Raw genomic sequence first — 16,142 nt, forward strand, 5'->3', positions numbered from 1 at the left:
CGATGTGTTTTTTGAGCATTAAAGCATAAAAAGTAGAAACCCAAAATAAGGTTATAAACCAGAAAATGAGTAGAATACATCTCCTTTATGCAAGTTATTGATCGCAGCATTACAGGTCGATCATTGTGTTGTTTTCATAAATGATAAGAGACTTAATCCAACATCCAAAGTGCAACTTCTCTCTGCAAGCAGCAAAACTAAATGTGACAAGTGTTGTAAAAGTTTGTAGTGCAAAATGTTCAGGAGAAGGAAGAAGAGAGATAAGAATGAATGAATGACTTCTAGCAGAACATCAGTAGGACACTTACAGTGGTGCCGTTGTTCAACATTCATGATTGTATCAGTTGTGTGGATGGAGAGCTAGGTGGCAGCATCGCCACACGCATCAACCACAACTGTGTTCTCTGTCTGCAGCAGACATTACAGGAAATACTAACATTAACACACAACATGTGTCAGGTAGCCAGCAGGTACAACAGTGGCAACCATCACAGTTTATTGTATAAACATGTGCACACACTGATGACATGTCAACAGATCTGCCGTGCCTCCAACAGACAGCAGCAGCAGCAGCAGAGAAGTCAACGCTCCGTCTCTGAGGTCTGATCCAAAGTCAGCAGACAAAGTGTTGAATCACTTCGTCCGGTTGGCTTCATCACACTGGTTAGTGCTGTTTCAGTGTTTATTGACCTGCTGAAGAGGCCGAGGAAGACCCGACCGGCCAAATCACCGTAAAACAAACTGACAATTTAATCAATCTCCTCTCGGGAGGCACATTTCAGTCCAAGGGTCGGTGTTCCAAAAATCATCACAGGTTTACAACATTTAGGTCAATATTAAGATAAAACAGAGTGTTGATGACAGCTTTCAACTAAACCAGGGTGACGTTCACACCTGGACACATTAAACATCATCTGAATATTATTAGTGTTTATAAATAAAGTAATATAAGTAACTGTGTTCTCATATGTGGCCCTTCAAAGTAAAACAATGTCAGAGTGTGACACTCAAAGGTCAAAGGTCGTATGTGTGAGTCACGTGGGACGTTCGGAACAGGCTGTACCTGTGGCCACACCCACCAGGAAACACCTGCTGTGACATCATCACGCTCGTGGATCTGCACAGGGCTGCGGTGTGTTCGGGGGGGTTTTTCCAGCCTGGTCTAACATTTTGGGGGTCGGGCTCTTTAAGAGCAGAGCCTCTCAGATCTGCTGATCTGTCAGCAGGCGCGGAGCCGCCAGCCTTCCTCCTCCTCCTCCTCCTCCTCCTCCTCCTCCTCCTCCCTCCGCTTCCTCCTCCTCCTCCTCCTCCCTCCGCTTCCTCCTCCTCCTCCTCCTCCTCCTCCGACGCTGCTGCGCCTCTCAGGACCGACAGACACCGGGCGAACTGAGGGACTCACTCCGACGCACCTGAAGCGTCCGGAGGATCATACATGGATACTTGTTTCACTGTGGATGATAATCGATAAGTGAGGCTGAGATGGTCCGGGCCTCTCGTCTCTCTCGTCCCGGGCTCTGCAGGTGTAAAAGGTAACCACCCGGACCTCCTCCACGCTTCCTCTCAGTCTCCGGGTCTCATCATGCATGTTTTATGCACAGCCATGACATTTCTCTGCGCGGCGGGATGGACGGCTCCCCGCGGCTCCCGTCGTTAGTCCCCGTCCTCGTGTTTCCCTCCTGTGTCGGTGCTGCTGGTTCGTCCGTAACAGGAAGTGTTCTGATCCAGTAAGTGTGACAGCAGCACACACACTGAACACATGCACACGTTTCCTGCACATGATCTCTCCGTCCTGCACGAACCAGCGCAGAGCCCGCAGCTTCAGCGTCAATAATCTCACTGTGTGTCATTAACTGTGTTCACTGACCGGTGCAGGCGCGCAGCATGTCCGGAGAGAGCGAGCCGAGCCTGGGAGAGCTGCCCATGGAGAGCTGGATGTCTCACCTGCCATGTGCTCTGTGGGACACCCCCCTGTACCACCTGGCCATCCCGGGTACAACAAGCACACTGCAGTGGTGATGGGGATGGTTGTTAATGGAGTGTTTATTAGTGGGAATATGTGGGGTGTGTGTGTGTGTGTGTGTGTGTGTGTGTGTGTGTGTGTGTGTGTGTGTGTGTGTGTGTGTGTGTGTGTGTGTGTGTGTGTGTGTGTGTGTGTTGTGACATTGAAGGGCGAGGAAAGTTTATTTGTGAAGCACAATTCAGACACAAGGCGACTCAAACTGCTTTACAGGGGCTTTAAAATCACATTAAAATACATTAAAAACAAGAAGGAGGAGGAACGTAAGCTAAAATAGAAAAGACTACAAAATAAAAGTCACAGTTGCAGTTATTAGTTTGGAGAGTTGGAGCAGATCTGTGGTCCTGCTGGTCCATGTTCAGTTCGGACTCGAGGGGCTGACGTGTACCTGGATGACCTTGGAGGTCTGGATGGTTCATAACGTGGCAGCAGATCAGAAATTCAGCATCTTTTTATAAACCAGCAGCAGGATGTAGGGATCTGTTCTGTGACAGTGTAAAGATCTGACAGCTGGAGGGATGTGAGCTACTTGTTTGGTCTTTGTTTGGACTCTGAGTCACAGTCGAGTCCGCTGAAGATAAAAGCACGGACGAGTCTTTTCAAGTCCTTTTTTTAAAAAAATTTTTTATCCTGGATGTATTCTCAGTGTGGCTGCTGAAAGTCAGGTGGAAAAAAACACTCAGATGACTCCTGAGTGAGTCTGTCAGCTGCTCTGTGTGGAGGAACTGAGAGGTCAGAGGACGCAAATAAGCAAAACACAAACAAATCTCAGACACAGATGGAGTGCAGGTGCAGACAACACAACCCAATACAGAAAACACGCTTTACACTCAGGCAACAGCACAGAAAAAAAACAGACGACAAACTGCAGAAACACGCTTCAAATTCAAACAAGGTTGAAGGTTTCTCACACACACACATTCAAAAAAAAAGAAAGAAAGAAAAAACAACAAAAACTCATCAAACAAACGGACGAACAAACCCAACAGAGAGTTCAGTTCAGGGTCGTATCATCGTGACACGCTTGGAAAATAAACATCTGTGATGAATGTGGCTGCTGTCGAGGGCGACTCGTTGGACCTCTGCAGGTTCTTGGAGAGGTTCAGTAAACAGGAAGCGGGCCGAGTGGTTGATGAACCTGAAATCCATTTGTGCTCGGCCTGCCAACGGTTTTCCTCCCCACGACAGAGCGATAACTCTCTGAGCCGGTAAAAGACCGTCGTTCTGTTTTCTCCTGATGTTGTGATTAGCTGAGTGTGAGCGAGCTAGATAAGCTTCAGGATCTGGAGGTGTTCGTACGTAACGGCTTGTTCTGGACACACTAGATACAGGCTTGTTACACGTATTTTAAACAACTTCAACACAACCAAACACAGCAACAGGAGTCACACTGAGTCTAGACAACACAGTGAAATAAACAGATGTGCTTTTCAAAACACATTTGGACCATATAAAGATGCACACACTCATAAAACACGCTGCAAAAACAGAAAACGTGTATTTTCAGTGTGTTTTGTGTCTCAGTGTTCCCTTCATTTGCTTTCGGCCCGTCTATTTGCATGTTTTTGCCTCAGTCGCAGTGTGTTGAGCTCTCAGGGCAACTGTAGATTTACTCAAAAACAACCACTGTGCCGAGTGATGATAATGTTTATTATCTTGTTTCTTCCCCCCTATGAAGGCAGCCACAATGCAATAACCTACTGTCTGGACATGAACGACCGATCCCCCGTTGACCTCACGCAGCCGGACATGCTTCAGAAACTGGACAAATACATGAAACCTCTCATTCGGCCCTTCGTGTACAAGTGGGCGGTAACCCAGGTGAGAAAATCAGAGAAACGAACTCACCGGCTTGTCGTTACTCAATGCAAAAACTATGTGGTTTTAAGCCGGAGCTCGTCTGTCTTGCAGGAGTTCACTATAAAGCATCAGCTGGACTGTGGCGTCCGGTACTGCGACCTGAGGATCGCACACAGGCCCAACGACAGCTCCACCGATCTCTACTTCTACCACGGCGTGTACACCACGCTCACTGTGGAGGTGAAGCTACGGCATGCTGATGTGTTTGTTTTGCTCCGGTTGATTTTTACGGCCCTCTGTGGGCCATTTGCATCCACAGCAGTAACCATAAAGATAACCATAGAGAACGGGTCTTTGGCTGTGACGAGACGGTGGAAATCAGGGTCGCCCACAAGGGACAGAATCAAACCAGGAGTGCTGTTTTTTTTTTCATAGCACTCTGCATGAAAATGCACTGAAAATGTTTCAGGCGTCTTCTGCGATTAATCGTAATGCTCATCACTCAGCTCTCCTCCAGCTGAGAGGCCAGATGGCGAGAAGAAGAGAAAAAACTCTCACCTGTCCAGACGTGTTAGACAGGTTGTTACAGGCTGCTGTCATATCGCAGACCGTCCTGTGAATGCAAAATAAATCGGCTTATGTTTTCACCTGCTAGCTGTGGATGAATTGTGCTTTAAACGATTGAGTCCTGCTGCAGAGGAAGACTAAATCCTACCTTGTGTTTCCCCCCCGGCAGATTGTTCTGATGGAGATAAGAGAGTGGCTGGACGCTCATCCCAGAGAGGTGGTCATCCTGTCCTTCAGCCACTTCCTCGGCCTGAGCCAGGAGCTCCACATGCAGCTGCTCACGACCATACGCAACGTATTCACCTCCAAACTCTGTCCCAAGACGGTACGGCTCCTCCTGTGAATCCTATTTAACAGACCAAAACCAACAATGAATTGAAATCTGTATTAATCCGCTGCTGAAAATAGTCCTCAACAAATACACTTTGTTCTCCTTTTTGAATAACGTTTTCTTCCATCTACACCGTCCAGCTGTTTTTTTAAAAGATCTTAATCGTCACTATGGAACCAGTGAGCTCGAGGCTGACGGGGTAATCACCTAAAAGCTTGGAGAGACGAAGTGAAACCAGAACTTCTAGGCTCAGATCCAGTTTTTAGACCGCAGAGATTGCAACCAAAAAGATGGAAAACTTAATTTTGATTTTTTTTTTTTTCATGCTCCAGATGTAAATGCCGTTGAATTGAATGCAAGGAAACAAACTTCATTTTTTAAGAAAGTAAAGAAATGTTGAAGAAGTGTTGCATTTTGTCACAGAAGCTATTTTAATCTCAGTGTCTTCGAACCCAGAATATGTTGAAACTTTACATTTGCTGAGTTGAAATGTAGTTTTTTTTTATGTTATGACAACTCTGTCCTCTGTCGTCGTGGTTATGTTCAGGAGAAGATAACAGTCGGGCTCATCTGGTTCTGTCACCACAAACATGACTGGAAAAATTCCCGACGGGTTCACGTTGACATGCCGTCTCGATCAGTCGTTCTCTGTGAACTCATGTACATGTAATCTGACGTGCATAGTAGGAATCTTGACATGATACATATGAAACTAATTTTAACATATTTTCGTGGTTTGCAGAAATGTAAAATGCAAACATTTTGTTCTGGCGACAGGATTGTGTCATGGGAGGTTAATTAACACGTTGCTGGTTTTGGGTTTTTTTCCCAGGATTCCTTCACACCAAGAGAAATATTAACAACAGCTTTACCCTTTCTAAATGAAATTAAAGGATGTTATTCTGTTGATTCCAGGAAGTGTTAACTCTTCGAAACCTGTGGGCTTTAGGCTGCTCGGTGATTGTGTCCTATGAACACAGTATCGCCGGCTGTCACAGCGACCTGTGGCCTCATATTCCTTACTGGTGGGCCAACAAATGCAAAGCTGAGGCTCTGATCGAGGCGTTTGAACACAGGAAGCAACACGGCAGACCAGGTAATCCTTCGCTGCCACCAAAACGGGAACAAAACTGATTACTGATTATTAACACAGCTGTATCATGAAAACTCAAGCTGTGTGTGTTTACTTTGTGTGGCAGGAGGTTTCTTCGTCACGGGAATTAATCTGACGGAGGACCTGAAATACATCTGCACCCACCCGACAGAGTCGCTGAAGGACCTGGTGATGTCCACGTACCCGACGCTGCTCGGCTGGGTGAAGGAGCAGACGCCCGGCTCCAGAGTCGGCTCGCTCAACATCATCGCCGGGGACTTTATCACCGAGAGCCACTTTGTACCGACCGTCGTCAAACTGAATGAGAAACTACTGAAATGGTCCTCGTGACTTTCCACCGAGAATTTGCATTATTCTACCTTTAAAAAAAAAAAAAAAGAAGAAATGTGAATCCCAGCATGAAATACACTCAAGCTTGTTTTTTTTTTTTTTATAATAGTTACAGAAAAAAAAGTACTTGAATCATTCATCGTCATGTGGATGCACTTATCGGAGGCAGTGAAATGTACATTTCAGTCTGGAAGCTGCTTGAAAAAAAAAAAAAAAAAAACAGACTTTCTGGTATTTTCGACCTGCACTTGTTTGTTTACATTCAGTTCACTATATATGCAATGTACTGTATCGGTTGTCACGAAGCCGGCGAGGTGGCCGGTTTTATGTTACGGTGACCAAAGCAATAACTATACACCTAATCTCACTTTAACGTAGGCATTTTAGATAAGTAAGCACAAGCAATGTATTCAAACGAGCACACACTGTATGACTGTAATGTAGGTCACAGACTTTTATAACTAAAGACTATTATAAGTCATGACTATATTAATCCATAGAGAATGTAGAGAAGACATGAAACTTATGCAAAACTGCATGGAAACTTATTTGCATGAACCCAACCGTGACTGTTCTACTTCTAATATTCTTTCAGCCAAACAGGTCCGGCCTTGTTTTCAGATGATGCTGCACCGCTGTGCCTGTGGAGATGAGCTTTTACAATAAACATGAGCATTTTTAAGCAAATCCTCACACTGTTTTTTTTCTTTCCACTGATCATGTTTAAATGTTTCCTTTCCCAGACGCCCGTGCTGCAGTCCGTGTCGTGTTCGGCCCCTGAAGGGCCACAGCAGGGAGGGAGGAAAAAAAAAAAAGCTTTTGTGCTCCTTTTCAATGCTTTTACGTCACCTCACAATAGTTTCGATGACATCGTTTGTCTGAAACTCTGCTGTTCTCGGGTCCATTCAGTCCAAACATTTCCAGCGTAGCAGCCAGTGTGATGAGAAACAGACACATAATTCAAAGAACAACGTTAGTGCTTATGTCCATGTCAGAATAATAGAGGGAAGTGTGTCAGAATACCTGCTAACTGTAGCTACTGTTAGCTAGTTAGCGCAGTAAGCGGTTCACACTGGGAGCACAGGAGCTTTGCACCAGTGCTGGACGGAGCTAGCTGGTTAGCATTGCTAACTTCAGCGGTTATCTCTGCGAGATGTAAAGAGACGTCAGATTTTATTCACATTCTGTTGATGATTTTAGCCATTTCAGTGGTCCAACACTTTAAAATGCACAGTTTGTGTTTCGTCCACAGGTCAGTGTGAAATCTGCTCGATAATTTAAAGCCACATTAAAAATAAAACAGGGTCTGACTCACAGTGACTACAACTCTCTCTGTTGTGTACAAAGACAATTACACTTCTCTCAGCAGCTTCTTTTTTCTTCTTTTCCATGAAGTAAACTGGATACCGAGTCTCTAAAAAACAATCTATGGCTGTCGGAGTGACACTGTCCACGTCACGTACAGGAGTACTGACTGCACTTGTGTAATCAGGGACTTTGTTCTGCTTCCTTGTTTTTTTCCCCTCTTTCTTGTCAGCTGTTGTTTCTCTGTGAGAAACAACAGCTGACAGAGAAATGGTCGTCTTTGCTTATGTGGCGAAGGGAAGTGTGAGTAAACTTGACATCAACACTTTTACGTGGCTTGTTTGCATCTTTGCAACATGCCGCAGCCTTTAATGTTGACTGTAGCTACAAATATCACCTTTGACAACCTTTGAACATCTAATTTTCTGTAACTGTCATCCAATCAGGGCAGAGGACTCCGTAAAGAAGCAGTCAGAGCAGGATCCTCCTGTCTGCTGCTACGTCTCCATGTTCATGTGGTGACGGAGCGGGTTGCTAACTGCACAACGGACAGGAAGTTTGGTGAAATAACGACACTCTAAGTAAAGCTGACTGTAGGTCACTGAGGTGATGGGATTTATGATTTCATGACTCAAATGGAAGGAAAGAAAAAAACATTTAAGTAAGGGAAAAACCGAAAACAGATAAAACCTTAAAAAACATTAAAATCTTACAATAAACAGATTTTAGCTGGAATATTTGCAATTGTACTGATAGTGCCCACAATATTTGAACAGCTCATACATAGTTTCATAAACATGAATAACTCCTCTTCATTGTGTTTTTACAAGCAACAGCTGTGTTTTCTGTAACATGTTCAAGTATTTTTTTTTTGTTCTTGAATATTTTCAAGAATTTTTTTTTTCAAGTTGTATTTTTTAGTATTTTCTTGTTGTTGTTTTTTTTGAGAATTTTCTTCAGTATTTTGAATATTTTTTGTATTTTCTTTTAGTTTGTTTTTGTTGTTGTTGTTGTTGTTGTTGTTGAATGTTTTCTCTTATTTTTGAGTATTTTCTTTAATAATTTTTATTGACTATTTTCTTTAATTTATTGAGAATTCTGAAGGTTTTTTGTTTTTGAGAATTTTCTTAAATATTTTGATGGGTTTTTTGTATTTGATTTTTAAAAATTTTCTTCTTCTTTTTTTTTGCAAAATTTCTTTCACTCACTGAGCATTTTCTTTTGTTTCTTGATAATTTTCTTTCTTTTTTTCCCGCAATTTTCAGATTTTCTCAGTATTTTCTGCAGGACTTCCTACGTGTGTATTTGCTCCGCCCCCTTTTCTAAACGTCACGACAGCTGTGAGGATCACACTAACACGCCTCCATTACAGACTGTCTGTATGAGAGCGGCTTCACTCCTGAAACACCTGAACTCCACGTGAGCTGCAGCTGCTGGCGGCTCGCGCCTGTCGGTCCACATCACAGAGGAATGAGGAAGCTGCAGCGTCACAGCTCCTCCTGCTGCTCCTGCTGTCTGTCCTCGGTCGTTTGAAGGGACGAGATAAGAGGACAGAACTGGGGTCCGGATCGATCGTATGAAGATGACCCACCTCAACAGGCTCCTCGGGACTCCGTCAGCTCAGACCCGGTCCTAAGAGTCTCCTGCAGGTTCCGTGACTGAGCGACATGGATCAGAACCACCAGGACTGGATGTCCGCTTTACCCGAGCAGCTGTGGGACGTTCCTCTGAGCGACATGGCCATACCCGGTACAACACTCCGCAACCAACGAGTTGTACATTCAAAGTTCATTTTTCTTTAGTTTATTATTATTTAACTGTAAACAAACAATGACAGGTTTATTAAACAGTTTGTCAAGCAGCTGTTTTGTTGTGACTCTGTTGCAAATGCACCTTAAATATGTGTGCAGTTCATCCATAAACATTATTAGGAAGGACAAATGTCTGTTCAGAAACCTTCACTGTTGCTTAATGAATAGTTGGAACACTTATGTAGACGCACTGTAATGTGTTTTTCCTCGTTATCTGACTGTTTATGTTCCCTGATGCTTCTTTTCATTTTATTTCTATGTGATGTCTCCTGCCTCGTCCATCCGCTTATTTAAATACTTACTTCTCAATTTTACACACTTAGGAGTAACCTGAGAACATTTGTACACATAACTAAAGTCCACACCGTGACTCGTCACTCTCGCATCACACCACAGACGTGTTGTTCTGCATTTTCAGTCTAGGCGGGTGGTGTGTAGTGGTAGAAACCATCCTGTCCTGTTGCAGAGTTGATACGAGCGCTTTTTAAAGCTTCAATGTGTTCGTTCACACCTGTCTCACCCCAGGGAGCCACGACACCATGAGTTACTGTCTGGACATCAACTCCCCCTTGGTCCGGTCCGAATCGGACTGTTTCAGGCTGCTGGACGGACTCTTCTACTGCTTCACCAGACCGGCCATTTTCAGGTGGTCCACGACACAGGTACGATGTGCAGACGTTTGGCGTGAGGGGCTTCTAAACGTACGCACTGTTCACAGAAGTCACCTGGCAGCACAACAGGATGTCTATAGGTAGCAAGACGTGTTTTTCCAGGGTTTGTAGTTCATCCAGTTGTGTCTCCGCGGCAGCTTCAGTGAGCGAAACAAAGAAAGACATCACGTAAACGAACATAAGATTTGTCAGACAAATCTTATGTTCGTTTACGTGATGTCTTTGTTTTTTTTCTTATCGCATCAACAACAGCTGCTGCCTACCGGACAGTTCATTTCATCCGTTGTTGCAGCTTTAAGTGACATCTTCAGAAAAAAAAGAAAGACTTTGGATGTGTCAGCTCGGTTTCAGATACACATCAGGACATAAAGCCCTTCCAGTCAGGACTCCTAGACTCTGGAACGACCTGTTTGAAGACCTTTCAAAATCTTTTACGTACACACAATTGCTTCCGTATGTCGTTGCTTCAAACACGTGTCAGGTACGGTGGCCCTAGAGTTCAAATCACAACAGCAAAACAGAGAGAAGTCTTGAATTCCTAGAAGACAAACCAATGACAGAACCTTTTTCCCCAGTAGATGCATTTTCCTCTTTACTGTTATTTTTTTTTTCCCGTTGTGACTCATGGAATCATAGCGGTAACGTTTATTCTTGGGGCCGCTTTGCTTCGCAGGACAAGAGCATCGAGGAGCAGCTGTCGATGGGGATTCGCTACTTCGACCTCCGCGTCGCACGCAAACCCAACGACTCGTCCGGGGACCTGTACTTCACCCACGTCATATACACACACCTGATGGTTTTGGTGAGTATAATAAGCGTCATTTACAGTGTTTCACATCAGGCTTTTATGGCACCGTGTGTGGTAAATGTCCATCCTTCGCAGGAAACACTGTCGTCTGTTGCCGCCTGGCTGGACTCTCACCCGAAGGAGGTTGTCATCCTCGCTTGCAGTCACTTTGAGGGAATCAGCGACAGACTCCATCAAGCCTTCATCCTCTCCCTGAAGAAGCTGTTCGGCTCGAAGCTCTGCCCCCGCGAGGTTGGTTTTTTTTCCTCCTTGTGCCGCTGATGTGTGGTGTTGAAACAGCTTACACAGCCCGACTTGTCCTCCGCAGGAATCGGTCCTGACCTTGCGGAGTCTGTGGGCATCTGGTTACCAGGTCGTCCTGTCCTACGACTCGCAGACTGCAGTGAGACATCAGGAGCTGTGGCCCGACATCCCCTACTGGTGGGCCAACCAGCGCACAGCACAGGGAGTGATCAGTTACCTGGACTGGAACAAAGGCCTGGGACGTCCAGGTGAGCTTCATTTCCACTCTGGCACGCGTCTTTTCTGGCTTTCAGGTGTGTTTCATCAACATACTAAGTTGCTTGTTTTGTTTGTTTTCTTTCTCTCACAGAGGGCTTCTTTGTCGCCGGTCTGAACCTGACGGCTGAGCGGTCTTACATCGCCAAAAATCCGAAGCAATCCCTGCGGACGCTGACCTTCAGTAACTGGGAGTGTTTGAGGAAGTGGCTGGAGGAGCAGAGGCCCGGCTCGGACCCACACAGCCTCAACATCATCGCAGGAGACTTCGTGGGTCCGCTCCCACTCTGCTCGCTGGTCATCGCCCTGAACCAAAAACTTCTACGAAAGAACAGTTAGATAAAAACAAACATTATTCAGCTGTGATTTTATCCCACAGTGACTGATCTCAGAGTACCTGCTGTATACCTCACTTCCTCTTTTCTATATTTCTGTCCATTTATTTGCACTTCTAACTCGTTTCTCACTGAAAAAAAAATGTTTTGAAGAAAAACAATGTGTGAGTGTTTTTTGCAATTTATGTATTCACAAGAATGTACGTCATTCTTTTACAGAATCATACTTTGAATATTTTAAAACACTTTACAAAAGTAAAAGTAACAGTCGTCTTTTTAGACGTGCAGCATGAAGGATCTCTCTCCGCTATCTGCCGGCGAACAGTTTCTTGTAGCGTCCGTAAGCAGCGGTGCTGATGATGACCTTGACAACAGCTGAGCCTTCATCTGCATTCACCTGCACGTCCTTGACGGTGGCTTCCTTGTACAGCCAGCTGTGGGTGAAGAGGAACACTTACTGTGGATGCTCTTGTTATTCTGAACATTAAAAAAAAAAAACACAGCGCGGAGAGAGAAGCGGGTTTCACCTGAGCTGAGGAGTGCTGAGGTCGACTTGGAGGTCTAAAATATGTTTTCCTGTGGAGTTCACAATCTCTTCTTCCACGGCTTTCTTCAGCTCGTCAAGGCCTCGTCCTTCCAGGGCAGATATGGGCAGCGCGTGGGGCTCTGTTGACTGATAGCTGGGAGGGAAAACAGGAACTACTTTTACTTTTTTTAATTCGGAAAAGTTTAACAGAGTTCTGGCTCAACCTCCTTCACATGGCACAGGAAATATGGGTAATATAAATAAATTGATGCCAGTCGTAATAATAACTAGATGTACAGGAGCCATGCAGTTATCTTTGTCTTACTTTTGATAACAAACCTGTTTTCTCGAGGTGATGACAATAAAAATAGTTATTAGTTGACTGACAGTAACAAGCTAAAAATGTTTTCCTGACAAGTTAATTAAGCTAAAATAAAACAACATGATCTTTTTTATTAGTCCCATGATGGGGAAATCTGTGTCATTACATCAAAGGGGAAAATAAAAACAGAGAGCATCAATTAAAACAATAATCATAAGTAATTAGAAAGTATCATGATAAATGTTGTAAATAAGAAACAAAACTCAAAAAGATTTTTAGACTATTGCATATTTATGTCATTAGCATTCAATAACAAAAGTTTTCCTGAGACAACGGCATCATTTTTTCAGGAGATCTCAAGAAAACATTTTAAAAAAACAAAGTTCTCAGGAGTTCTCGGCTTCTGTAGTTTTTATGACTGTCAAAAGATATTTTTTAATTCCATTTAAGAAATAAGACCAAGTTTGTCATTGAGGGGAAAAAAACAGAAATTGTTAGCATCTGTTGAGCGTCAGAAAGGTAAAATACACGATTCTCACCACAAAACAAGACATCTCAAGATCTCAAGATGACGCATTTAAAAAAATATTGTTCTTTGCTTCCATATTGAATCTGACAACACAGGTTTTTTTTTTTCTCTTACTTGTCAATGAGGTCAATTTTATTGTAGACTTCTATCATGGAGCTCAGCAGCCTGTCAGGGATCTGCAGGTTCTTGAGGACGTTCAGCACGTTCACCTTCTGGTTCACCGTCTCTGGATGACTGATGTCTCTGACGTGGACCAGCAAATCCTGCAGGTACGAGAAGGAGAAACACCGAGTCAACAATCCTGCTCCAAAGGAAGCTTTTAAACTCTTGACATCAGGTTCGCACCGAGTGTTTAATATCTTCTAGGGTGGCGGAGAAGGAGTCGATGAGCTGGTGAGGCAGCTGCGACAGGAAGCCGATGGTGTCCACGTACAGGACGGTCATGTGACTGGGCAACTGGCCGGCGTGGACGGTGACATCCAGGGTGGCGAACAGCTGGTTTCTGGGTTGAAGACCACTGTCACCAGTCAGAGCTTTGATCAGAGTCGTTTTTCCTGGATAAATAAAGGAAGTGATGTCAACATCATCAACCTGAAGCCCTGAATACTCCACATCATCACAGCTGTGTATAAATCTCACCACAGTTTGTGTATCCCAGCACAGAGACGACGGGGAACTCCTTGTGTTTACGCTGAGATCGCAGCAGGTGCCTCTTCCGCCGCAGTTTCTCCAGCACTGCGCGGATCTTCATCTCCCGCTCCTTCAGCAGCCTCTGCTGGATCTCCAGCAGGGTCTCACCTGTGAGGACCCATCACAAAGCTGAAGCTCCCCTCTGACAAGCAGCTCAAAACATCCAGGCAGACGGTGCAGATGTTACCTGAGCCTCCGATGTATCTCGTTCCTCCACCCTGCTGGTCGAAGTTCGCGATTTCATTTTTCAGGCGAGTTCTGGCACCGTCGGATGAAGACACGTTTAAACATCAGAACACGATTGGGCTCAAATTGATAAAAGATTTTGGACATTTGAGAAGGTCGAGTTACCTTAACAAAGGGATCTCTGCCAGAGAGATCTGTAACTTGGCCTCTTTAGTCCTGGCGTTGCAGCGGAAGATGTGCAGGACCACTGAGTATCTGTCAAAGACTTTAACCCCCCAGGCTTCCTCCAGCTCCCTCTGCATGGATGACAATTAACCATAAGTGCATGAAAGCTTTCTGTAAGCAACCAGAAACGCTGTTTTTTTTTTTTTTTTTGCTAAACTCACCTCAGACAGAGGAGACAGACGCTCCACATTCACAAACACAGCAGTGATTCCTGCTGTTTGCCTGATTTTCTCTAAAGAAGAAGAAGACAAAAAAGCACAAATGAGTCACATCCTCACTGATTCTGGACAGAAGTGGACGCCGAGTGAGTTCGACCTGTGAGAGCCTGGAAGTTGCCTTTGCCAAAGATCTTCTTCTTCTCTGGTGTCTTGGTGGACATGATGATCTTGTCCACCACCCTCCAGTTGTCCAGAGTGTTTACGAGCCCCACAGCCTCAGCCATCATCAGCTCGGCTGCAGAGAAAGCAGTAAAACATGAGGGACACACAAATCTCCCAGCATGCCTCACACACCCACACCTGAACCTGGTCTGTTACCTGTGGTCAGGTGCTGCTTCCTGCTGCCCCACTTCACGTCAGGGTGGACGATGAACACCCTGTGCTGACCCTCCCCGATGCCTGCAGGAGCCTGCTGCTGGAACAGCTCCTCCACCTCCTTATCATCGATGAAATCTTCATCCTCATCATCTTCTCCTTCCTCCTCCTCATCGTTAAGTCCTGTGATGAAGTCATCTGTGTCCTTCAGCCTCCCTGCAGAGAGTGCAAACGTCCTGAGCTGCGGGGAGGACAGACGTCTCCCTGCAGCTGCATGCTGAGCTGTGTGGAGGAGGGCGGAGGTGCAGGAGGAGGTGGTCTGTGTGCAGGCTCGCCGCAGGAGAGGTAACCATGAATGGATCCTCCTCAGTGAGGCCATTGGGACAGCATTAGATGTCAGACAGGAGACGAACTTACTACTGAGTCACACATGGGCTCTGTCTTCTTCTTCTTCTTCTTCTTCTTCTTCGCTCACAAGCTAACCTGGAGAGCGCATACTGCCACCTGCTGTAGCCACAAGTATCGTTGGAGTTCTCTCAAAATTATTATTATCACAAAATATTAAAAAGGAAATCCTAAATGAGCTGTTTATACTTGTAAACGACAGCGTGCTAGCTTCCTGATAGCCTCCGTGCTATGTTTTGAACTCGAACTTAAACCTGCCGACATTTTGTCCAGAGTTTTGTCTTCCAGGCAGCGTTCCCCTCCGGGTTATTGACTAAATCACATCTCGCTTTGCCAACTAGAAGTTTTAAACAGTTCATGTGGTTAAATTAATAAGTTTAGATTTGTGTTTTAGGTAAATGAGCCATTTTATTCAGTTTTGGGGGGGAAGAAATCTGCCTGTGAGACTGCGCGTAGGGAGAAAAAATACCCACTAACTTCTTCTTCTTCTACGTTAACGTCATTTCCGCCTTCATCGTTTTATTATTGTTAAATCAACTTATGGATGTAAATTAACAGTTAAATTATAACACATTGACACAAGGAGCGTTACGTGTCGTGTCAAACAAAAAATACAAAATAAATATTTGTAAATAAGTATTTTTGTTTCAGTGTCGTCTCACAGGCTCATCTGCCCCCTGGTGGACTGCAGGCTCACTGCACCTCTGAAGGTTAATTTTGACCTAATTCTTTAAATAATTTCATAGATACTGTAGTTTTTACAATGCTACTTTAACTTTATTCTCCTTACGACATTTCCTGAAAAAGGTTTGCCATGTTAGACTCAAATGAAATAACGTTATGATCCCATGATTTGGTCCATTTGTGTGAGATTATTATTATTATTATTTTTTCAGTTTTACTAAAAGTTTTTGTCTCATCTTATGTCGAGTTTTAGTAATGCAACAGCATGGATATAAAACAATAAGTTAAGGTCTGGATTTATTGGACATTGTTCTTTTATTTGTTTATTTTTTATTTTCTGGGAGGATATAAGTGTATTACTGTCCTTCAGATGTTAGGATGTTATGTTATTTTTATTACGTGTGATGTGTATTGAATACAGAATTTCTACCAGGCCTCCTGGAAAAATCACATCA

General features: G+C 44.3%; 3 protein-coding genes across 6 annotated transcripts; 2 read left to right on the forward strand and 1 right to left on the reverse strand.

The window, feature by feature from the left end:
- The first annotated feature begins 1,292 nt into the window (after positions 1 to 1,292).
- plcxd1 (phosphatidylinositol-specific phospholipase C, X domain containing 1) lies at positions 1,293 to 6,846 on the forward strand. The gene is made up of 8 exons (XM_037114032.1): positions 1,293 to 1,529; positions 1,599 to 1,724; positions 1,873 to 1,990; positions 3,696 to 3,838; positions 3,929 to 4,057; positions 4,554 to 4,709; positions 5,631 to 5,811; positions 5,915 to 6,846. Exons 3-8 carry the CDS (start codon positions 1,882 to 1,884, stop codon positions 6,157 to 6,159), a joined length of 963 nt encoding a protein of 320 aa, XP_036969927.1. The 5' UTR covers positions 1,293 to 1,529; positions 1,599 to 1,724; positions 1,873 to 1,881; the 3' UTR covers positions 6,160 to 6,846.
- An 840-nt stretch (positions 6,847 to 7,686) lies between these two features.
- si:dkey-66a8.7 (PI-PLC X domain-containing protein 1) lies at positions 7,687 to 11,742 on the forward strand. Of its 4 annotated transcripts, none has more exons than XM_037114838.1 (8): positions 7,687 to 7,767; positions 7,911 to 8,125; positions 8,730 to 9,213; positions 9,801 to 9,937; positions 10,620 to 10,748; positions 10,830 to 10,985; positions 11,062 to 11,245; positions 11,347 to 11,742. In XM_037114838.1, exons 3-8 carry the CDS (start codon positions 9,132 to 9,134, stop codon positions 11,589 to 11,591), a joined length of 933 nt encoding a protein of 310 aa, XP_036970733.1. In that variant the 5' UTR covers positions 7,687 to 7,767; positions 7,911 to 8,125; positions 8,730 to 9,131; the 3' UTR covers positions 11,592 to 11,742. The 4 variants fall into 4 exon arrangements, with proteins under 4 accessions (XP_036970733.1, XP_036970735.1, XP_036970736.1 ...); XM_037114840.1 differs by having other exon boundaries at positions 7,911 to 8,070; XM_037114841.1 differs by having other exon boundaries at positions 7,911 to 8,057.
- A 14-nt stretch (positions 11,743 to 11,756) lies between these two features.
- Positions 11,757 to 15,430, reverse strand: gtpbp6 (GTP binding protein 6 (putative)). Its single transcript, XM_037114836.1, has 10 exons — positions 14,602 to 15,430; positions 14,381 to 14,518; positions 14,227 to 14,297; positions 14,006 to 14,136; positions 13,842 to 13,912; positions 13,604 to 13,762; positions 13,310 to 13,518; positions 13,079 to 13,227; positions 12,115 to 12,267; positions 11,757 to 12,021 (listed from the first exon to the last, which is right to left on the reverse strand). Exons 1-10 carry the CDS (start codon positions 14,975 to 14,977, stop codon positions 11,895 to 11,897), a joined length of 1,584 nt encoding a protein of 527 aa, XP_036970731.1. The 5' UTR covers positions 14,978 to 15,430; the 3' UTR covers positions 11,757 to 11,894.
- Positions 15,431 to 16,142: the final 712 nt, after the last annotated feature.

This window comes from Acanthopagrus latus, chromosome 11, assembly GCF_904848185.1.
Source record: "Acanthopagrus latus isolate v.2019 chromosome 11, fAcaLat1.1, whole genome shotgun sequence".
Lineage (NCBI taxonomy): Eukaryota > Metazoa > Chordata > Actinopteri > Spariformes > Sparidae > Acanthopagrus > Acanthopagrus latus.